General features: G+C 32.3%; 1 protein-coding gene across 1 annotated transcript; it reads right to left on the bottom strand.

Moving 5' to 3' along the window:
- Positions 1–1,986: 1,986 nt before the first annotated feature.
- LOC148619645 (zinc phosphodiesterase ELAC protein 2-like) lies at positions 1,987–24,815 on the bottom strand. Its single transcript, XM_088579800.1, has 21 exons — positions 24,438–24,815; positions 22,915–22,959; positions 21,976–22,058; positions 20,876–20,940; positions 20,623–20,677; positions 20,037–20,186; positions 18,480–18,562; positions 18,075–18,133; positions 17,501–17,561; positions 16,210–16,261; positions 14,678–14,837; positions 12,712–12,927; positions 12,086–12,210; positions 11,071–11,161; positions 9,934–10,072; positions 8,080–8,234; positions 7,280–7,388; positions 5,349–5,469; positions 3,810–3,888; positions 3,086–3,233; positions 1,987–2,303 (listed from the first exon to the last, which is right to left on the bottom strand). Exons 1-21 carry the CDS (start codon positions 24,737–24,739, stop codon positions 2,055–2,057), a joined length of 2,547 nt encoding a protein of 848 aa, XP_088435926.1. The 5' UTR covers positions 24,740–24,815; the 3' UTR covers positions 1,987–2,054.
- Positions 24,816–24,869: the final 54 nt, after the last annotated feature.

Below are 24,869 nucleotides of genomic sequence, written 5' to 3'. Positions count from 1 at the left end.
CCATGGATACAGTAGTAATATTAACACTTCTTCAAACCATGGGTACAGTAGTAATATTAACACTTCTTCAAACCATGGGTACAGTAGTAATATTAACACTTCTTCAAACCATGGGTACAGTAGTAATATTAACACTTCTTCAAAACACTGGTACAGTAAGAATCTTGACACTTCTTTAAAATACCAGTACAGTAGGAATCTTGACACTTCTTTAAAACATGGGTACAGTAGGAATGTTAACACTTCTTTAAAACACGGGTACAGTTGGAATGTTGACACTTCTTCATAACACTGGTACAGTAGGAATGTTGGCACTTCTTCAAAACATGGGTACAGTTGGAATGTTGGCACTTCTTCAAAACACGGGTACAGTTGGAATGTTGACACTGCTTCAAAACACAGGTACAGTTGGAATGTTGACACAGCTTCAAAACATGGGTACAGTTGGAATGTTGACACTTCTTCAAAACACTGGTACAGTAGGAATGTTGACACTTCTTCAAAACACTGGTACAGTAGGAATGTTGACACTTCTCAAAAACATGGGTACAGTAAGAATGTTGAAACTTTTTTAAAACATGGGTACAGTAGGAATGTTGACACTTCTTCCAAACGAAGAGAGTAAACAAACAAAGTCAGATACTCATAAAAATGAAATTAACTTCTGTTTGACTATAGTTTATTTTTAGAAACAGCAGTCATGTTTGTCAATAGATCTAAAACCCCTGCATTTGTTATGGACAGTATACAGTAACATCAAAAGTTGGCTCAAATTGGTCAGGTAGTTTCTATGGTGAAGGTTTTAGATATAATAACCCAAAAGGAGCCACCAAAAATTTTTTAAAAAAATAAAAGGGGCAATAACTCATTGGTCATTGGATAAACTTAAAATTTTCAGAGATGGATCTCATTGAACTGAAGAGTCTAAGAAGTCCCAGCTTTCTTCTATTTGTTATTGTTTATAAAAAAAAAAATAGTGTCAGACCCCTATGGTCTATTTTCAGTAATGGTTGCCACATTTTTTTTTGACAGACCAAAAGGAATAAGCATGTGAACTTCCATTGCATCTGTCCAGCAGTTTTGGAAAAGAATATTGAAAAAATGATTATGGACTATGATAACCACCAAGAAATGGCACATGCTCTTTAGCCAGGTAACTTAAAATGTAAGTTCATTACCAAGAAACAAATAAGATGTTGCACACTATGTTGTGCAAAGAATATCTCCATTTTACCATTTCTGTCAAACCTGGAAAATGGAAAACTTTGTACAAGTCATGCTAAGACAATGTACTAAATATCTAAGCACTCCCTCCAATAGAAACTGAGAAATCTATTACAAAAATTACCATTATACAAAACCTTTAAAAATTACTGAGTCGATCTGTAAATAAGTAGTAGATGACAGAAGAACATGAAAACATGAGACCTGTTACAAGTCATCATGTAAATGCAATACTGTAAAAGTACTATTGTTCGTGGGGTACCAATTTTTGTGGTTTTTGTGGGTAGGCCAAACCACAAACTTTGGTTCCCAATGAAAAGATTTCTATTGATATATATACTCAAAACCTCAAAACCACGAAATCAAGAATCCACTTATGTTTATAACTGATGTTTATTCCCTTATCCACAAATTAAAGTACTGTCACAATACACTAAATATCTAAGCACTCCCTCCAGCAGAAGCTGAGAAATCTGTTCACAAAATTTCCATCTTGCGTCACCGTAAATAATTACTAAGTGATCAATTAACAGGTAATAGATGTGTGAGGAACCTGAAAAGGGGAGATACAGTACAAGCAATAACCCAATAACCTAAGCATTCCCACCAATGGGACCTGAGAAATCTATTACAGAAAAGTGTAACAGAAGGACAAGGTGATTCCAATATAACCCTTATCCTAATGATAAGGGGAAAAGAATCTTCCAAGCAATTAATGCTTATTAACATTTTGAAATATATACTGTAGAATAATAACCTATATGCAATTTATCATAATTTTAATTTATTTATTTGTATAAATATCAATACAGAGCTGTGATCTCTATATATTATCTTTTCATTTCCTTTACTTTTACTTTCTGTTCTTCGCCTTTGTGTTTATTAAAAGAGTCTTTAAATTCTTTTCCTGGTCTTCCTTTTGAATCAGCTCGCAAAAAGTTAGATAAATAATTCTTGTTAAGGTTTTGTTTCATTTTTTTCCTGTTGTCCTTTTCTTCCATAATGTCAATGTCACTTTTAAATATGTCTCTCAATGGATCAATCATATCATGCATAATACTGAAGTCAGCAGGGTTCACCTGAAACAAATTTAATGTTTATTAACAACATAATCTAATTCAATAAAGATCCTGTCCAAACCTGACATCCATCAGGCGTAAAATAATGTAATGCTAATGGCCAGCCCATGGTTAAACAATAATAAAATGAGTTTTCATGATTTATTTCTTAATTAACCTACATAAGTTTTTTTTCCTATGAAACAAGCTATTTAAAACAGTGCTGAAAATATACAAACAGCTCTGACTTGCTAATTTGTCTAATATTTCCAGATAAATTTCCATTGTGACATAATTTCTTCCATACAATAAAATGATTTTTTAAATCTTTTCATATCAACATCAGTCATGTTTTTTTAATCTAATTTCAAAAATGCAGTATTCAGTAAAAATTAAGAAGTAATGATCACAATCCCATCTGCAGTTAAGGAGAAGTTGAGCTTGCCAGGTTTTAACAAGTAAACCATTTACATTACTTAAGTTGGATTATCCCCTTTTGATGGCATCTGACGATTCTTACATGCACATCCACATATGATGCCTTACCATCCTTTTATGTTTGAGATTCCCCTGCATTGATGCTCTTTTTATGTAAATGTAGGATTCTAAATTTTTCATTATTCTGTGGGAGTCTCCCTCTAATGTGGGAGGTTTTACAGGAATGCTATGAGCATCCACACATTGAGGGGTATAAAAAGGAGAACTAACTGAAAGTGTAAAAATTCACAAGGGACATAGAATGGAAATAACCCAAATTCAAAGACACAACCAATATGGAATACACTTGACAAGGTTCTTATTACCTTCATGCAATCAAAGGCAAATCCAAATTTATTGTGATACAACTTGTGATCATATGGAGGTATTTTTCTGTATCTCTGACTAAAATGTGTCAGTATTGTAAACTTTGCCTTCATCTCCAGTCCCACATCTATAGCCTGCTTATATGTGCTGAAGATAAAAGAGCGAAAAATTTATATGTGCATTACATGTAACTTGCCAAATCTTTGTCTATACATTAAACAATTCAACTATCTCTACATTTAGATTTAAAAATCCAAATTTTACTCTGCAGAAAATTGTCATAACCAACTGAGAGCTGTTCCAATGATAGATATGAGGTACCCTGGGAAGGAACTTTTTCAACACAGGAGTCACCCATAGAAGTTATACAGATGTTTTGTATTAAACTCTATATTTTGTCCAGAGACCTGAACATCCACTCATATACAAAGAATAAAAGTGCCTTCCCCCCCATCCCTTATATGTTTTACTGGAACAGCCCTGAGTAGGTAAAATATAATTTTGTAACACACATAAACAATTTCAATACATGAATTTCATTAAAAAATGGCAGTGGGAAAAGACTAATATATAAGGTCCTTTTACTGTCTAACCTCTTCAATTAAAACTCATGTAAATTCCAACAGCCACCATGAGATGTATTATGTCCAAAATGTATAGTTAACAGTCCTCTATAAATAATAACTAATTTTCCTCTCCTTTGTTGTGAATGGACAAGTTTACCTGTGTCTTTTTTTAATTGCATCCTCCACCATATCTGTTTGTAGAGTTGCTTCATGTATCAAAATATCACAATTATTGCCTTTAAAAAAACATTTCAATGTTTGATTAACAAAATTAAAAAAAGGATCAAATGTAAAATAACATTAAGATATTAGTAAAATATATACAGTCAAAGATGTCTTAGCAACCAACTGTATACAACAACAACCTGCCATAGAAAACTATAATTGTATGTCCTCCATGGCTTGTTTTCATGTAAGATTATCATGTATATATGGACCATCTATCTTATGTGATTATGAATTTGTTAGTCCATGGGAGGTTATTATAGACTTTATTGTAAATACATGAAGTAGGTTGTTTATTTCTAACAACCTATTGATATGTCAAGCCTTATCACTGCTTTGTGATCAAAACAGATTTTTAACCTCAACAATCAATCCCAGCCTTCCTTTTGTAATAGGCACCTTGTAAAATTTCACTGAGATCTATACACTCATACTCAAATGTCTACAGATGACAACAATGACAGTATACCATTATACAACCACAATATCTTTGCCATCATATAAAAATCTTGAGAAGACATAACCTATAAGCAAGCATAGTATTTTATTTTGACCAGATGAAATGTATACCATATATATTAATAGTTTTTAATATATGAAGTTACGTTAGACTTTTATGACATTGTTTTAAGTTTTTTAAGAATTGTAATATGACGTCGTTAAAAGTCTTTGACACGACAACTGTGCTTGATTTACAATTGCTATATGAGCAGCACAAGACTTATTGGGCGTAGCTTGTGTGCATCTAAATTGCTGCCTACTTTAATCATTTTAACAAACACAAGTAGCGTGAATGAACATCATATTCATATTTAATAAAAATATTTGACGTTATGTTTTAGAAAAATGATATTATACTCCAGAAAAAACATTTACATATGTACACGGTAGCACTCGCCACATGCACCATCACGTATGAAAACAAACAATAACAATCGTCAATGAATGAAACATTGTACCTGTCCATGTGTGAACACTGTGACCTTATAATGCAAACTATTGCCATATCTAACATTGTTTTACTTAATTTGCCCTTCCCTTCATTATACGTAAAAAATACAAAACGAAGTTTCACTAGCGACCATTTCAACTGACATAGGTTACCGCAATAGGTCAAGAAAATATAAAAAAGTACCGTAATTGTCCTCTTAGAATTGAAATAAATCACGGAAACTCCATTTTATCATTGTTTTACCAGGTGATGACCATTTATGCCAATATTTTACCCCGAGCGATAGCGAGGGATAAAATAATGCAACAAAAATGTTCAGCCCATGAAAAAACAATGATAAAATGGAGTTTCCGTGATTAATTCCTTAAATAAACAGAGACTTTTATTGTTACTTGTTACTTCTGTACAATGAATTTTTGTTCACATCAATCTGCACTCAACTAATTTTCATTCGGCATGTTGCAGTAGAGCTTTCTGTTCTTGTGGATAAAGTCACAGCTGTGCTTGCTATGTGTTTACCTTTGTCAATGAGAGCATCACAAGGCATTGTATCTCCAGAGTAAACCAGCTTCCAACCAGATTTATGCTCCAGAATCAGACCAGTAGCATGTTTATTGTGTTTCACTGGAACTGTCAATACCTGAAGAAATAGAATGCTTTAAATATAAATAACACTGTATCTATTTACACTTCAGATTGAAACATTAAAACATAAACGGCACAATATATCTGTTGGTATTTGTATGCTTCATACAACGAATACTTACACCTGAGGGATAGTACCCAAATCTTGATTGATACAACAAGAGTTACACTCGTGTTAACTTGTTTATCATTAGGTACCAAGCAAATTACCTGTTTTTTTTTTTTTATATTTTTGACATGAATCCATACCAAAAAAATTAGTGGTACAAAAATGTACAGCACTAGCTATACCTGCCGTAACAGGTACCACGCCCATGTATACAATGCCCCACCATCCATTAAATTCAAAGCAACTTTAAACAGGAAGTGGATTTTGCACTCAGCAAAAGTTTCATATACACTACAATCAATCATACTTAAGCATAAGACCAAAAAAAAAAAAAAAAACTTTCTAATGAAAGGATTACTAGACTTATTGTGAAGAAAATTTAAAAAAACCCTTAAAAGCAATGGAGATGTACTGCAAAGAGGGTATGTAAGTCACGTTCTAGTTTCATTTTCTTTACCTGAATTTCTGATGTAGAACGTATTGAAAACCGAAGACCGATTTGTATTTTATTGTTTACTACCGGGTACTCGAAACTCTGTATAACGATGCAAAATCTTCTAGTTTATGTTTTTTTCTTACTACATTTATTATGTAGAAATATTTATTTGTCATTTTTATCGGGATTTTTTACACAGAAAGATTTTTGCCCTTAACACTGAACTCAAAGCTCTCTAAATGACAAATCTCCATGCTTTTGAATGGTAGACTAGGACCCATTCTCATGAAATCATGGGGTCATATGACGAGACTTACATACCCTATTGGAAGTTAACATGTGACAGGACTCAAGACTTACACACAGTAACACCAATCAAAGCAGAACCTGCATACCAAATTTTAAATCATACCAATTTTTCAAATGTTTTTGCAGTGATGCAAGACAACTCATGTCTGGACCTGCATTACTATCATATATTTGTCAGCACATAAGTGTCTTCAATATGTATAAAACCGCTAAGCAAGTTAAGAAAGAACTACAGTGGTGGTTACTAATTTCCTAAAGTAATACATTTGTATACCAGTGACAGCATCTAATGCTGAAAAATGGCTAACTTCAACATCAATTTAAAATACAGATCAAACAAAGTAGATACTTCCTTTAAACATGACAGACCTACAGGTCGACTGACAGAAAGAAGGAGTTGAACGCCTACTAAACCTGCTTTCACCATTGGTGACACAGGTAAAAATTACTGAAGAGATACACAGACACAGTAATACTAAGCACTGCATGCAAGGCTGCTAAGGATAAATGTTCAGTCAAACCAGAATAGGTATCAGACAGGCCTGCAGATATGGGTCAGGGAAGTGAATTCAAAGTGAAAGTAGCCTTTTAATTGATTCAAAATTAAAATATGCAGTTCAAACACAAAAAAAGAACTATTTACAGTATCTACATCCAGTATGCTGGATCATTTTTCAACTGTTTTACTATCCTATCTGGCCCCTCTCAGCCATCATCCCTTTTAACTTAATTCCTTCACGAATGTAAAATATAAGGTATAAGTGTGATGTTCAGTTGTAGGCTGTGCCTAACTTATATTACTTAATGCCCCAATGCCTTCATGTAGGGCAATAAAAACTAGCAAGACTTGAGGAAATTTTGAAAAATGTATTAAGCGGTATTTATTTCATTACTATAAACCAAAGTTCTTGGTGAGAGCAACACATTTGTACAACACTTTTTTTTCCAAACCTGATTGCAATTCAGTTTTTCTTTAACAACATCCTCAACACCTGGGTCACTCCCTTCTATCTTTGGAACAGTGTAGGGTGGTTTCATCAAAAACTGGGTTGGTACCATTCTGTTAATAGATTAATAAAATAGATAGACAATATAAGTATTGGCTAATCTAATGACAGATCAGTTCAACAAGATAAGGTCTGCGTAGGCAAATAAGTAGACAAGGTCATTAAATCTGTCATGTGGCTTCTGATGACAAGGATGGTTACAACAGATAGAGAATAAATTAATCATAATGGTAAACTTTTGATCTTAGAAGCACGAAGAGCCTAATTTGACAGGAAGTTAACTTGTAATAACAAGGGTAATACAAAGCAAGGATCATTTTAAGTTTTGTATCTTTAACAACACTAAATGTTTATAGCTGGCATCTTAAAGTTTGCTAAATTATGTAGAAAAATTAAATCCTATTTGATATACAAAACTGTAAAAGACATTATTAATTCTAAAAAAATATCAATATATTCGGAGACATATAATACCAATGTTCATATAATATGTCCCTGATATATTCAACTTCGTCCTCTTACAGGTGACACCTGCCTCATATTAGTTCATAAGTAAGCAAAAAAATTTAAAAGACTCTTCTTCAATTAAGTTACATGCATTAGAATGTGCAACTTATCCTATATGTATCTACTTTTATGTGTAAAGCATAATCAGTTATTTTTTCTGTATCTGTCTTGTTAATTGTGGTAGCCGAGCCAATCTGCTTTTATGGATATGTTTAATGTAACAAAAACAAAACTTACCTTAACAAATCTTTTAACTTTTTCATTTTAAACTGTTGTTCATTCATTCTAAGCCAACCACTATACTGTATTGGTACACAAAGCAGAAGTGGTGTTAAGATCTTTCCTGATTTTTCTAATGCTTCCTTTCTCTTGAACAATATTCCAGCCGTTCCCTTTATAATTTTCATAAAATTACATTAGTCAACAGTAAACATATCAAAGATAGAAATTTCAAAGAATAAACAGTAGAAAGCAACATGTGAGGTTTTATACATAAAAAATGTACCATATTTCACAATTTCACTTTAAATTATTTCATAAATCTTGCAGTGAATAATAGGAAAAGTAATTGGGATTTGAATAACCAAAATATGATCACAAAAGTTGAAGAATACTAAGATTTAATGACTGTGAAGAACTTGTTCCATATACTAGTTTATCTCCAAGAGTTCTCAGCATGAGTGATGTTATTATGGTTATTCATGTAGCCAATTAATTATCTTATTTTATAAATTTTCTCAAAAATTAATTGCTATTTTTAAATAAGTTTAAAATTTTGTGACAGGGGATTAATAGTCCAAATCATCAGTGACATCAAATTAATTTAACTTCACTCGAATAAAGTACTAAAAACATTGTGACATACATGTATTAACAGGAGAAAATTTTAGAGTGAAATTTCAGAATTTTTTCACATGTGAAGTATCAAAATTTATCACACAGGGAAAATTTGATAATTCACTATCATTGATGTAGTAGAATGATAAATCAAATAAACGTAAGTACAAGTTCAAGTAACAATCAGGCAGCTGGTTGTATAATCACTTATTTGTGGGAAACACAACCAACATACCTAGAAAACACTCTTGATATAAAAGTGCTTAGATGGCACAATGCATGCTTGAAAGCTGTTTTTCATTGAAATACTGAAAATATTTTTAGTAGGGAATTTGAGGGTCGTGAATTGACCCAAATCTGCTAGGTGGTCTGGGGGCATACCGCCATCCCCAGAAAAAAATTTGAAAATTTAGAAGCCTTCCCCTGCATTTTGAGAGCATTTTTTGGCATATTCAACACTTTGTCAAGCTTGCCAAAAATATACTTTTCTATGGAGATGTTTTGTGATTTTTCATATTTAAACACAACATGTTTCATTTACAGCATGTGGCAAAACATATTCGAGTTATCTCCCAACGCTTGTTGTTATGAAATTGTCATAAAATACAACCAAATGAACTATGGCAATTAAAGTGTTTCACATTTTGTCTTTATGCTCGAGATAATTCAAATTTTTCTTGATAAAAAAAATCTGCCTTTATAACAAAACATCACAAAAACTAATCAGGATATTGAAAATTTTTTATTTATTTGAGAAAAATATGGACCTCACCCCCTTCTAAAAAAACTCCCCGGATTTACACGTATCTCAAAAACAGCCTGAGGCCTTTGAAAAAAAAATGTGAATCCATCAAAATACGGAAAACTTTCACCCATAGACAGTGTATAATAAAAACAGATATAATACTAACCCACCTTAAACTAATCACAGGAACTAGTATTCAAAAATTATTTCTTAAATGTAATGTGATATTCTAACAGTGTGGCAAGACAGCCTACCTGCATTGTAGTACATAGTGAGATTTAAATAGCCAGTTAATTGACTTGGCTAAGGGATTAATTCTTCAGCCGAATCTGTTTGTCAATGGCTTGTCACCAAGTGGTCTAGGGTTTGATCCTCCATGGCGGAGTATAATTTTGTGTGTCAAATCATGCTCTCCCCTTACAAGAGCATTGAATATTAACCTTCATACAACTTGACTAACAATGACTATTTATAACCATTGCAACTAACAAATATAGAAAGTCACTCACCAGATGGTGATCTGCATGGAGATGGGAGATGTAAATACCCTTTAACTTCATAAGAATTTCATCTGTCTTGTCACCATAAATTTTATAGAGTTGGTTAAATGTGCCTTCACCACAATCTAACATTACACTAGTATCTTCACTACAAACAAAAAGTAAATTACATAAGTTACAGTCATTGAGTATGATTTGGGTAAAAATTTATATAGTGATATGTTAGTATAAACTTCCTTAAAATACTGGTAAATGAGTATATTCAGAAAGTAAGGTAATTAAATTTACAGCTTTTCAAACTTAAGATCACAGTGGTGTTCAGTGGTAAAATAGGGTACATTTGTTTAATATAGCACATAATTCTACCTGGAGAACATTTTAAATCACTCAGAAACTTACCTAGGTTTGTATTAAAAGTTGCATCTGTCTATTTCAAATCAGCATAGTACAAAGAACTTGTCTAAACTGAACCCCTTCTGGCATCAGTTTCACAAAAAGTAGTAAGTGCAAAATTGATTGGAAGTAATGACGTCATAAACTAAAATAGCATTGTGACGTCATGATTTACGATCAATTTCACACTTATGACTTTTTGTGAAACCGACGCCTGGACTGTCGAATTTTTTCAGTTTATCCAAGTTCAAAATACATGTACGTCTTAACTGATATGAAGGGACTTCAAAAATTGCCCGGTTAGGAGAGGTTTTTGGTTTATTAAGAGTATGGTTTAGACAGGTTTCAGAATAGAAAAGAAATTGAGGAATCAGAATTGATTAATCCAGGTTCTAATAGAACATCTTTCTACCAATAATCAATGAGGTAGTAGTTTGTTCTGGAATGATAGTTATTGAAATGAAAAGATGCTAGAAAAACTCTTAATCATGTCTAGGATTGAGCTTTCCTTAATAGAATCAATCTTCATTCTGTAGACTTATTATGCAGAACATCCCGAGTTTTAAATATGTTGCTGGCTAAATTATTGAGAAATTTTACTGAATAATACATTTATTCTCAGGAATATTTGGTTAACATTCATTCAAACCAACTAATGGGTAAATTGTCAATAGAAAGTTATGCTTACAAGCATACACTAATGGAGAGATGTAAGGATGGACAGATAGACCAATACATTTTTGTTATACTTACTCCATATGTACCAGTATACCACTAACATTCCTAACACCAGTAGGTGTACATGATCCTGTCCCTAAAAACACTATCTCTGGATACTTGGAGACTACAAAAAAGATCACATTAGACTGAACCTCAGTGGCATCTTATCTGTTTCATCTTAATACTGTAATTTTACATCTAGCTCTCTCTAAAAGATGCAATGTATTATAAAGAGTCTTAAATGCTTTTATTTTCCCAGTTGTTCAAGAAAAGTGAAATTGCTTACAAGAATAAGTTGGGTTTACAGTAAACAGTATTTCAAGAGTTGAGACAAATGATCCATTTTTTTAACTAGAATTCAGTCCTCATTATGAACCTACTTGGAACCTATTATTTTCAGCAATTCTTGAGATAAATTAGTTGTTATTCATTTCGCCTCAATCAGCCACATTATTTCATACTTTTTAACAACAAATTATTGTTTAATACTACATAGGTATTAACATTCCTGCTTTCAGTGGGAGTCTCACGATTTTTCATGAAACATTCTACCGCTGATGTGCCATTGTCAAAGCGGGAGATTCAGCTGCATTCGTGGAAATTTCTCAAGTCCTATTTGAATATTCAGTTTAAAACTGAAATAAATTACTTCAACTCTTATCAAAACATGTTGCAAAAATCCTTGGTAAATCTCCCACTGAGACATTTTCAGAGAAAGATCTCCCACTTTTTAATTTTCACATATGATACTAGATACATGGCTTGCCTGCTGCAGATAGACTGAGCAAAAAACATAACTTCAAACAATTGACTTTAAGCACCAATTATTAAGTCTGACAATATTTTAATTATTCTACGTGCCAATGATTTTTGTTTTCATTTGTATATTTTACTGTCAATTTTTGGCAATTGTATTGCATAGATAGAATATTTTGGCACTCTTTTCAATTTTGTATCAATGCAATTATCAAAGAGATAACAGGGAAATATAGGTACAAAAGAGTTACCTGTACCAGAATTTTTTTTTCACCTTATGAACAATATCTACCTGTTTCTTTAGATTTGTGTGCAGTTAGATGGTTTTGAAAACCATCAACTATTTTCATGAAGTCAACACTTTCTTTCAGTGATTTTCTATACCTTGGTTCATATTCATCTTCCACACAGCCTTCACTACAAGAAAAGAATTGCAAAAAACTTTCACCATAATGTACACAAAGCTACATGTATGTTGAAAATAACCAGGTTAACAGTACTAAAAAGTAAGTATTTATATTGAGAAAGTCAAAGAATTCAATGGCAGATTCAGATTGAAACCTCTTTTTTTTAAATCTTATATATTTTGTTAGTTTTGTGCACAATTTGACCTGGAACATTTCCCACCCCTCCAATTTTTTATAAATTTCTAGGTCTGTTCCTGGCACTGTGCCTCTTTTTAATGGTGCACAATGGAGACTTTCTTTCAGCGTGGCCTAAGGCTAAAGAAGGTACATCTGATAAATAAATTTACCATTTCCCTCATGACCATTCCACAGATGTAAAATACTGCATGATATTTTACAATTATCTTGAAAGTCATGGACAATATTTAATCATATAAACAGGAAGACAAACTGAAACCTATATACCACTCTAACTAAATAATAATAATAAACTGATATATATTAAACTCACTAAGAAATTTCTTTAGTAGGTCTGTAAGTATATCTCAAGTATGGTTTGGCAAGAACATGATTAGGCAGACTGTCCACCTGTTGTTTTGGCATAACCAATGTTTGGAATATTGAAGGATTCAACAAGTTGAGTTGAGTTTGTATTTCAATTAAAGAAGGACTGTGACAGCTTGATGTTTTTTCGTGAAGATACAGATGTACAGTTGAGTCTGGAAAGCTAGAAATAAAAAGAAGTCATTAGAAAGTTTTAGTATCATTGTCTCTTTCCTTAATATACATGTAAATGAACAGTCTCTTCATGGAACAAATGTAACATCATTTTTTTTTACAAGTCTTTTACATGGAGTTGACTGAGCCAAAACTTCAACTTGCATAATATATCCCTTTCAACTTGTTTTAGGACTACTAAGTATTCCTTTTTTGTATGATGACAAATCAAGTGAAGGAAAGTAAAATACTAAATTATTAAAAAAAAACAACATCTTGAAAAAAAAGTCTGGAAAGACATAGGAATTTCACGGAGGACTCACATATAGACTTATGGTTATTAAAGAGTTTGGAGGAGTCATTCACAATTTTGCAAATTAAATTTACTGTAACCATTCAGTTATAGGAGACCATCCATTAAAGATTGACAACATCATGTACAATCCAGTTATCCCCTTTTAAATATAGTCATCAAAATACACCCTTGAAAAAGGCAATTAATCTTCCAAAACAATGCTTGCTCATGTGTATTAAACCAAGAGGATAAATTATGGAATTGACACCCTGAAATTTACAACATAATTAAAAAAAAAACTGAAAGTAACAATGAACATACATCAGGGTTGAGCAAATTAATGCACTTACTACTTAGAAATTTAAATTACCATGTTACTTTACTACTAATAAGTAGATATACAATACATGTACATTGCAGGAAATTTATTTGTATTAGCTTTAAAAACAGATCAGATCACCAGGGTTTGTCAAGCAATTGTAACTGTTTCACAGCCAGTGTAAAACTAGAAATTGCCCCTATGGGAACTAATACCCCTGCAGCATGTTGAACTTCGTACATTTGGGGACGGATGTGGACATAACATTCATATTGGATACATTGCTATGGTGGATAGACTACACACATTTGACAAACAATTTGTTGCCATTTCTAAAACACCCAACTCCAAACTCTTTACAGCAGTCAGTACTATTTCTTTAATGACAGAATATGACTAATTCCTGACAATCCTGCAAGACCAAGTTTGGCTGAAAAATGTGTAAGTTCCAACAGTTGTCAATTCTTCAATTCTTGTCCAAACATACATTCCTGACAATATGCACATCTCCATATGGTAATTTAACACCCAATTAAGTTTTCATAAAAAAAACCTGCAAGTTGTAAGGAGGAGTTGTGGATAACTCACCAGACCAAATGTTACCGAAAAATGCTTAAGTCCAACAGATGTCATTTTTACAATTTTTGCCCAAACATAAATTCCTGACAATATGCACATCTCCATATGGTAATCCAACATCCCATCAAGTTTTAAAACAATACTGCAAGTCATTAAGGAGGAGTTGTGGACAACACATGAGACCAAGTTTTACTAAAAAAAAGTTCAACAGCCATTATTTCTAGAATTTTTGTATGCAGGGGGTATAATGATGTTGATATTTCTCAGGCATGTACATGTTAGCTTTCCATCCTTCCACTGTATTTTATAGTGGAAAATCTAAAATTTATCCAGAAAAAAAATGATTAATCATATCATATTTTGACATTTACTGAATGCATACAAACAGAAAGCAGCATAAAACTGGCTTCCTGAATCAGCATAAAGTGTTGCAAAAATGAAAAAGGTAAACAGGAAATTATATTATGCTACTATACAAAATGGAAATGATTTACTTGTCACCCTGTATTTGTATAGTAGAAAGCATAGTTGCAGAATCAAAAGTATTATGAAGATAAATCCTATTACCTTTTGATAAACTCTTGATATCTAGGATTCTGCACAATAGAAAATGGAGACATGTGAACAACTATCTCAGCCGACATTTCTTCATCAGTGACTTGACAAGTTGATAATTGCTTTGATGTCAACAAACTGTAGAGGTAATCTTCATTTGGACATTCAACAACTGAAAATAACCAAAACATAATAGCAATACAATGTCGGTACAGTAAGGTTAAGATTCAGGCAAAAAAGACAAGAACTCTAAGTTTTGGAGAACTCCAGAGATGCATTTTCAAATTTTTATTTTCATGTCCATATGACCATCTTTATACAAGAAATTGTTTTTTTTCTGTTTTAGTCTGCAAGTTCTTTCTATCACACCTAAGGTTTAAGTTTGTACTGAAACATTGTTTCAGTGAATATGATATTCCTGTTAAACTCAATACACAATTTTTTTTAAAATATGCCATTTTAAAAATATTTTACAATAGTGCAAAAACTAAAAAATAACATAACAAAACAGTGGTGTTTATTTTGGCAATGGCTTTAATGTTTTGTGGTCATATGGAGAGTGTTCAACACCTGCCACCATATAACTTAGCAATAAAACCATTGATAAATCAAATGAAAACAGGAAAGTTCACACATTGTTGTGCTTGGCATACCCCCACTTATACAGGAAGTTGATATTGAAGAACACCAATAATTTCTTACAACATATGATCTATCTATATATAGCCACACACTCAATTTAAAATTAATTTATCCATTGGGGCCTCTAATTTTCTGACAAAAATTTCTCTATCATTCCATTATACCATATAGCGAAAAAGTTCAAAAAACAGGAAGTTGAAATTTGAAATCAATCCATCCATTGGGAGCTGAAATAAATGCAATAAACTTTGGACAGACAGAATGACAGAACAAGGTGATACCAATATACAACCCACTAGTATGGGGGCATAATAATCTGGCCTTGGTTTCATAAAAAAAAATCTCAAATTTTTCCTCAAACCTTAATTATACAAATTTCAGGTGAACTGATTTGCCAAAGCCTCAACTGAGGAGGGATTAATGGAAATCTCAATTTGATATTTTGTTATGAATCTAGTTACTGATGTTGAAACAGATGGTACCTTCGATCTCTGAAAAATGGTATTATTGGACATCAGATACATTAAAATTTCTATTCTATTTTGAATCGTATGAGGTATATATATATTACTGGTCCATTCTTAACGGAAATACTGTGAAAGTACTATTGTTCGTGGGGTATGAATTTTCATGGTTTTCTTGGGTAGGCCAAACCATGAAATTTGGTTGCCAACAAAAAGGAGAATGCCTTTCAAGTGTTCACTTAAACCTCAAAACCACGAATTCAAGAATCCACAAACGTGTTTCTCCCCTAATCCACAAACATTGGTTCCACGAATTAAAGTACTTTCACAGTACTATAAAATCAAAAACAATGCCAGACATTTAGACTGACTCTTCAAAGACCAAAATACATTTTACAAAAAGTAACAGACAGTCCAACAAATTTTACTGTTTCTTACCAATGATAGGCTTTGTTTTTTCCTGTGGTTCTAGGACCTGATCAGGATACACCTACAATTATAACACATTTCTTACATAATTTGAACTTCAAATTTTAAGCTAGTGAAGCAGAGTTAGATTTGTTGAGTTGGAGGACAGAGCTAGTCTTCCTTTGACTAAAGGATCATTTTCAATCTAATTAAAATTAGACCTGTCAATTGTTCCATTTAGTCACTTCATGTAGGATCTAACAACACTCCATTCTACTTTCTGTTCTGATGACCTTTCTCATCAGCCAATCAGAATTTATCTGTCATGATTTTGAAAGCTTTATTCAAAGGGAAAAACCTAGGATTCCTTAAAGGTCATCTGAACAGAAAAAAGAACAAAATGTTGTTAGATCCTACATGCAGTGACTGAATGGAACATTTTAATTAAATAGGATCATTTCCTGATGAATTACTGGATGATTAAGAAGATTTAAACTTTTTATTCATCTATAAGTTTTTCTGATAGAAAATTTAAATCTCCTTCTCAACTATCTAGTCTATCCATGAAGTTATCTGTTTAACTCACTATAATGTATTACTTATAAAGTTTTAATTTCTATCCAATGAACACTATGGCGAAAAATGATGACAAAAAAAGAATCTCAACTAGAAAGGTTCATGATAAAATTAAAAGAATGTGTCACAAAATGGCAGGAAGGTGTCCGAATATAATGTGTAAAAGCCATGAAACAGCATATTTAAAAGATATATGTAATGATATAACATACAGCAATAGAGCTAACAAAGAAAATAACACTCCTTGCTCCCTCCCTTCAAGAGGAATTAGTAGAATCTCCCCTTGCAGTAACCAGATATTAATAAGCTTCATTCATGCTCATCTACAAATGATGCTTAAATTTGCAATAAATTTCCTTCAAATCAATTGAGCAGTTAAGGAGATTAGAAGTAGTTGCAGTTACAAGGTTTCAACATGCAAAATCCATAGGTTATCTCCTTTGTGTCAGCTAACAAACTTTTATGTGACATACGTTTGTATGGACAGAACTTGATTCTACCAGACATGAAAAATACAAATTATGTTTATTACTTTAATTGTTTTTCACAATATCCACATTTTTTGACATGATACATGTAATTACATCTTTTATAGGACAAAGAAATGCCTTAGCAAAGTTAAAATCAAAACCTAAAGGACTCTATCTGAATTATATATAAGTCTCTATCCTAACATAAGGCTGAATGTACTGAAATTTAAACTACATTAAGAAACCCCTTTTAGGTTTTGCCATACAAAACTTACCACGGTACCATTATCTAATGTTACAGTTTCTAGGTTCTTTAGCTTCCCTACTAAAGGACCTCTACAATAAAACACATGGGACAAGTCAATTATTTGATACAAAGATAACAAGTCTTTTCAATAAATCCTAACTTCATGTAAATTAATTATTTTTTCCTATGAAGTATGATCTATTATTACTAAAATGCTTATCTACAACTTTACTAATATTGAACAATGGGTTATTTTGGTGGCTGTAAAATTTAATAGTGACTTTTTAAGCAAAAAATAAACAAAATATTTTAGCTATCTAATTTTGACAGATGCTTCATGGTGCAAAAAGTAATAAAGCCCAAAGTATTTTTTAAGGAATGTATTTTGGTACTTTCAGACAGACTGCAAAAATACCCTAAATTAGCATCCCACAATAAATACCTGCTATACTTAGTCTGGAAAATTAAAGAGTTCCTGGGACATACACAATGCCTCAATAATGAGATACTCATCGTATGCAAGATACATAAAGACAAAAATGAAGTAGTTACTTTTTTCTTTAATGTGTAGGTGTTGCATGAACCTAATAAAATTTACTCACTTCTTAACACCAACTTCTAAACATTTTTCAAGGCAAACAGCCCTCGCCTTAGGATGTGGCTAAAATAGAAATACAAACCTGACACCAAATGCATAGAAAATAAAATCATGATAAATTTGATCATACATGCAATTTATAATAAAATGCTTCACAGAGTGTGGCTTAATAAAAATACATTGGTCAAAGCCTGAACAGTTAGGGAAGTATATACACATCATTGAAGCTTGATTGCACAATTCAAGTGAAAATCCTTTAATATAATTTTACCTGCGTAGTTAACAGTCATAACAGTGGTAGAATAAAAGCCCCAAAAGACCTATTTGGGAAAGAGATTGAAATCAATTATACAGAAACTGATGGGTATTATAGTTATACCAACTAATAGAGATGATAAGCTTTTAATACCTTTATAATATATGCATATACACAACTAGGATCTGTTAAAGGAGAATATACAGACAACCGCCTTTTCTTTGGTGATGGAGATCCTGAAATGATAGATTTGACAATCTTTGATGGATTTTTCATGCATGCTGCATTTCAGGACAGTCAAAAACATCAATTTTGAACTGGTCTGACATGGTGAGCAACAGTTTTATGTTATATCTTTTTTTAAATTTACAAAATCACAGAAGCAACAACCTCCAGGTAGGCATGTCACCCCACTTTGACACATACTACACTACTTGAAACGTTCATGTTTCCCAATTTAGCATTCGTGCATTGTTTATCCTGCATTTACACTTTGTATTGCATTAGTTTAAACGCACGGTGGGAGTGTTTGTTTAAACACACGATAGAAGCGTTCCTTTAAATGCACGATAAAAGGGTTCGTTTATTTTTTTTACTTTGATTATTTCCTTGATTCAACCGTTATTTTTATATTTTTTGCTATTAATAATTTAGATATTTTCATTAATTCCATTTTCAATTTTTCTTCCCTCATTATTTAATAATATTATTATTTTTCATTGTTCGTCTATTGTGCGTTTAAACGCACGCTAGGTGTGTTCCTTTATCATGAGTTTAAACACACACTGGGAGTCTTAATTTATCGTCTGTTTAATATACAATAGGAGCGTTTGTTTATACACACGATAGAGGCCTTTGTTTATTGTGCATTTGGTGAGTGTTTAGCCTGTGTTGAGGTATCATGCGTGCGGGAAACCTAAACGTCTGAAGGAGTGTTACTACAGTGATACCTATATTAACAGGACCCAATTTGGACTGAGATATTTGTTTGGTTAAGGTAGATATTTGGTTTAAACAGTTTCATAATACAACGAAACTGATATAATGGATTTCAGAAGATGTTAGGTTTACACAGGTAACTGGTTTATCTGGGGTTCAATTTAGACATATTTCACTATCCTCGTTAACCAATTTTCACTGTATCTTGTACAAATGTATATGAAACATGTTAGTCAGAGTAGCAGTGACTACCAGTTGTTCTTTGGCATGACTTGGATAGCTTTTGAACCTAAAGCCCTTTACTCCATAGGCAATACACTTTCATAAGCCCAATCTAAAATGAAGCAAAACCTGCTTTATAATGTGTATGGACTAAAGATGTCTTTTGACAAAAGTATTTGAAAATCCACATATATTTATTTCAACTGAGGATAGTTAGTTTTGAAATGATGACTCCTATAAATGTATTAGCATAAGTTCAATACATATACATATAGGTCTGTTCCCCATACGCAAAGCCTATAATTATATTAATTTCCCATGTTTTCACCATGTTAATGGAATCAAAAACAGCATTCCTAATTTCAGTTTAAAATATCTTAGCACTATTTCTTCCTCTTCAAAGCCCCTCAAATGCAAAGTGAATTAGGATTACAATTTATTTAAATGCATAATGAATCCATAAAAAATCAGAAAATATAGCTGATGCTAAAATTACCCAGTATATGCCACAAGGTTAAAAGAAATTGAATCACATCCAAACCAATGTACCTTCACTGTCCTGAGAGTCACTATCAGTATCCATTTGGTCAGAACCAGGAGGTGGATTGTGTAACTTCTCTGTTTCCTCAGGTAATAAAGGAACATAGTCTATATGTATGTTGGTGTCAGAATATTCTGTAGACCATGGTTGTCGCTTTCCTGCAAAAACCATATCATTAATTTCATAAATGACATTATCATGTCCATCTTTTGCATAGACAAAAACATGTCTTTCTTATTCAAATATGTTACATTTCTGCAATGCTCATTGCTACATATGTACATCCCACCTTCTAAGGTTATAGATTGGAGTACACTGTAAAGAACTTTGCAGTTTTTGAGGATTTCAACTTACAGAATAAAATATTAAGAAAAAGCATTTTCTATTGAAATACATGCCATGATATTTGAAAAATAGGAAAGTAGAGACACAACGTATATAAATAAATACATGTATTTGAAGAATGAAAAAGCCCCACAGTTTTAAAATAGGTAATCCATTTCATTCATGTTTCTCGATTGTAAGAGATCACCATTGAGCAAGTTTTATTGAAAGCTGAAAAATTTATCTTTTTAAAATTTCACCTCAACTTACCAACTTCAATTCTGGATTCTTCAGCAAATAAAATAGTATCTTGGAATACAGTTTCCTTAAAGTAAAAAACAAATTTAAAATGACCAAGTAATCTATATTACAGGATACTTGCAACAAAACCAGCATAATTATCATATAAGATACAAATACCATAGGTGTCCCCTAAAAAAAAAAATGGAGCAATCATTTCAGTTTTAATACATTTGTCTGTGAATACCTATCTATTTTCTATGCATAATTTAAATGAACTTACTACTCCAACAGGTCCATGTAATGTGACTTTAGTGATCCCACTTGTTTCTAATGTTAGTGCCATCCCTGGAAGAAGATACATGCATCATTGGGTGTATCAATTATGTATAATTTGTCATTTTAGTTGAAAATATGGCTTCAATTTCTGTAATTTGGAGAAAAATCCCTCTTTACTTTAATATCTCAGGTGTGGCACATCTATGATAATAAGAGATTTAATAATTTGGATTTAAAGTCGCTCACATTTTCCTGCAATATTAAAAACATCACAATAAATTCTGAATTTACAGTACTGACCATGTGGGCTTGTTTATTTTACCTTAAATTTGTGAAGACTGTACACACTAAAACTTAGTCAAAATCATTGGAAAGATTTCAGTTCTGGAATATTGAAGATTCATTGATTAAAAAATACACATTCTATGACAAATATTTTATATGTTTCATGACGAGAATGTTTAATCAATCAAACAGATGCAGCTTTGTAATACTAGTAGTCCAACACACTGAATGGATCTTAATTGTGCTAGCTCACTTAAGCAGCAGCCCATATGTAGGCATGTCACCCCACATATTATTAGGACTCCAACTCAATTAGTTGTCATCTTCCTCTAAATACCACGTGCTTGGCACGAAACCTGTGACTACCAATTTTAAAGTACAATTGTTCGTGGGGTACCAATTTTCGTGGGTAAGTTTAACCACAAAATTCAGTTCCCAACGAAAAGGATTACTTAAATCCTTTGCATTTGGATTACCTTCCTTATCCCAGGTCTACTACCTTAAATTGTATGAAAAGATCATCAAAACCACAAATTCAAAAATCCATAAACTTGTGCTTTCCTCCTAAACCATGAAAATTGATACCCATGAATATAAGTAATTTCACTGTATTTAGTGAGACTCAGCTAGGAATGAAATCTATAACCTCAGACAATTGAGGCAGGTCAACTGAGATGGTAGAGTAATTATTCATGAAGATGCTTCAGAAGGATTATTGAATGTACCCGAGAGTTACTGTATCCCCTTTAAAAATGAAGCTTCATTCAAAAACATATAATTTATTTGTAGTTTGGGGCTAATTAACATGCCGTATCTTACCATGAAGTCCTCCAATGTTGTCCCATGATTTGTTAGTGATAAATATGTTTTCAATTTTTGTCAGTCTAGCACCACATGATCGACTGAAAGAAAAAGGTAAATCATGCATCAACTAATGTTAACCTACACTATTTCTATATTAAGAACACTGAGAAAAAAAAATCAAATAAGGAGAATTGAAAAACTTTATCACTGATGATTGATTTTCATGTACAAAAATGTATTAATTGAGTGACATTTGGCCGATCTAGTACATGTCTGACACACTGAGCCAAATGTTTAATATACTATCACACAGACATAACAGCCCAAAGATAAGCATGCCAACCACCTAGACACGTTATTCTGACTCAGCGGAAGTGACTCTCAGCTTATTAGTCATAACTCTAATATAGTGGAGAAACAGTTTCTAACAGCTTTAAAATTGCCAGGGATGGAATCTAAGACCTCCTTGCACTATACTGATTAAATATAACACATCATACTTCTTTCTATTCAAATATCAAGATGCCCTGAACATGTACAAAATGCACAATATCACAGAAATATTTTAGCAGTTCCAGTTAGCTTTTTCATGGATATATGATCTATAACTTTAAGTATAACTCAGGTTTTCTTTTAGTCATTAAGGTATGATTAATTTGATTTATTTTCTTAAGCAAATTTTTCCTCAGTATGAAATACATGTAGGCGTGTACTTAAAACTTTTATTGGAAAATACACAATGCATGTGATCTAATTTAAGTAACTTGTATCTAATAGTTTATATATTGTCAGACTCTATTTCTTGCTTTAATGTACAAAATTGTACAATATTTCTTTAACAGTATAAATATACACATGAACATGTATGTACTGGATAAGATGCACCTTTTAAACGACAATTAGGGGTATTAACTGTAACAAGCATTTATTCTCCTTTAAGTCTTATTTACTTACTCCATGCCAATTCTTTGGACACCTTCTCCACAATTAAAAAGATAGCTGGAAAAGGAAAAAGAGTTATAAAATATAATTTTAAAGATATCAATGTGGCTTAATTAATTTCTTGGGATTCTGCTTGCATGCGTGGCTAAATTACATGAGTGATTGTTTGAACATTTATTGCAAATGCACACTAATAATGTGACGTCATGGATGTTACTAGTGTAGGAAGACTTGCATATTCTCGTTGGTGAAGACATCATTGTTAAAGTGAGCACAGCAATGTAGTGTCAGTTCTACGGTTATTACATGTATCTTAATTTCCCTTAAGGTTCCCCAATATATGATATAAAAGTACCAGTAAAAAAAAAGACATGTCCTAGTAACTGTCCTAATGGAAAAAAGTTAACATTTCCTTTAGCTAAACAAAAATAAATTTTTTGAATTAAGATCACATGTCAATTTTCTCTGATAGTCTCAAGGACTTTTCTAAAAAAAATATTTCCAATTATTGTGATTATAACAAATGAATTTGGTTTAAAAACTTCAGGAAATGTATGTAGATGTACATTGTATCTTTCTCCAATGTGTCAAGTCTGCTAGCTGTTCAAGAACCTAACCCACTAAAGAAAATACATAGCATTGATCATATTATCCAAATCGAAATAAAGCTTTTCTAAGATAAGAAAGGCATTCATTATCTTCTTAAAATAGAAGGTTAGTTCTGGTTACATCTAAAATCTTCAATGTGCATTTGTTTATGTCATAGATTTACATATACATATGTAAAATACTACTGCCTTCCATGGAGAACTAATATCATAATTGTTCCCAAAATGTACAAATTATGAGATTAAAAAAAGAAAGGATATTCCTGGAGCTGTTCATGAGGGTAAATTAAAATTTCAAGATGGGTAATCTTGTAGTGCTCAGTTTCACAGGCAATACCTAACCCATATTAACAACATTATCAACAAAGTCAAATATCTATACATGCAAGTACAATTATGAATTAGGCAGTGTCTCCATGTACACAACTTGTGAACTTGGGACCCTTAGAGGCTCCACATACAATTCTCACCAATCTGTTCACCAAAATTTTATTCCTCAATGAAAATCATTGAATGGTGGCTCATTTTTGAGAAAAGGATAAATACATGTACATTCTGTTGGACATTTTCTTAAATTCTGGGCACATGAAAGAACCAAAAATCAGTTAGTGAGAACTACTCCTTGACCAATATATTACAAGATCACAAATTTTGTTAATTATCCAGTTTATTGATAAAATTGTCACATATACATGTAACAAATAAAGTGTTCTTGACCAATGATATATGTGCAGTATTTTAGTGTGTGTACATTGTGTATGTAGAGCCTATGACTAGTATGAGGCTCCAAGTACACGTTGTGTATGGAAAGACACTGTTTATGAATCAACCTTATCCTTGAATTACAAAGCCTAAAATCCTTTTACATGTACATGTAGTTATATAAGAAGTTACAAGTCGCAATTTGCCAATTATGTATATACTAACCTAACGAGAGAAGCACTAAGCAAAACTGACTTCGGCGTACCAGGTCCTCCACTAGATATAACATGTAAATCAAGTGTACCAGTAACGGGCAGATTTTCTAGCTTATCCTTGTATTTAGTGCGACGATGGACCGTAATATTTTTTAGTTTTTGACGAAAAGTTCTTTGATTTTGAAATTTTCCGTCCATATCGTTATCAGACACCCTCGTTTTATAATAGCGTAACTGTATCCACAAACTATGTCTCTGTGAAGCAGTAGGCCAATATAAGGCGTTGAACAAACGAAATTTACTAATAATCATCTGACGAAAGTTTCTGAAACATGCTCAAGTTTGTTTACACTTTTTAAACCTCCTTATATTGGAGAATTTAAGTTGTGAGGGCAATTCGACCCAAAGGCAGTTCGTACCATAATATAATTGACGCCCCGCC

This window comes from Perna viridis, chromosome 4 (genome assembly GCF_037379345.1).
Source record: "Perna viridis isolate PV_CMFRI_1.1 ecotype Kerala chromosome 4, ASM3737934v1, whole genome shotgun sequence".
Lineage (NCBI taxonomy): Eukaryota > Metazoa > Mollusca > Bivalvia > Mytilida > Mytilidae > Perna > Perna viridis.
The sequence above is the reverse complement of the archived record's forward strand: the minus strand, read 5'-3'. Positions and strand labels throughout refer to the sequence as shown.

Excerpts from the sequence above, each read along its gene's own strand:
- LOC148619645 (XM_088579800.1), bottom strand. The coding sequence starts at position 24,739 with ATGATTATTAGTAAATTTCGTTTGTTCAACGCCTTATATTGGCCTACT. Across the intron at positions 14,838-16,209 it reads AAAAACAAAGCCTATCATTG|TTGTTGAATGTCCAAATGAA; the intron begins GTAAGAAACAGT and ends GGTTATTTTCAG. Across the intron at positions 3,234-3,809 it reads GCAATTAAAAAAAGACACAG|CACATATAAGCAGGCTATAG; the intron begins GTAAACTTGTCC and ends TTTTATCTTCAG.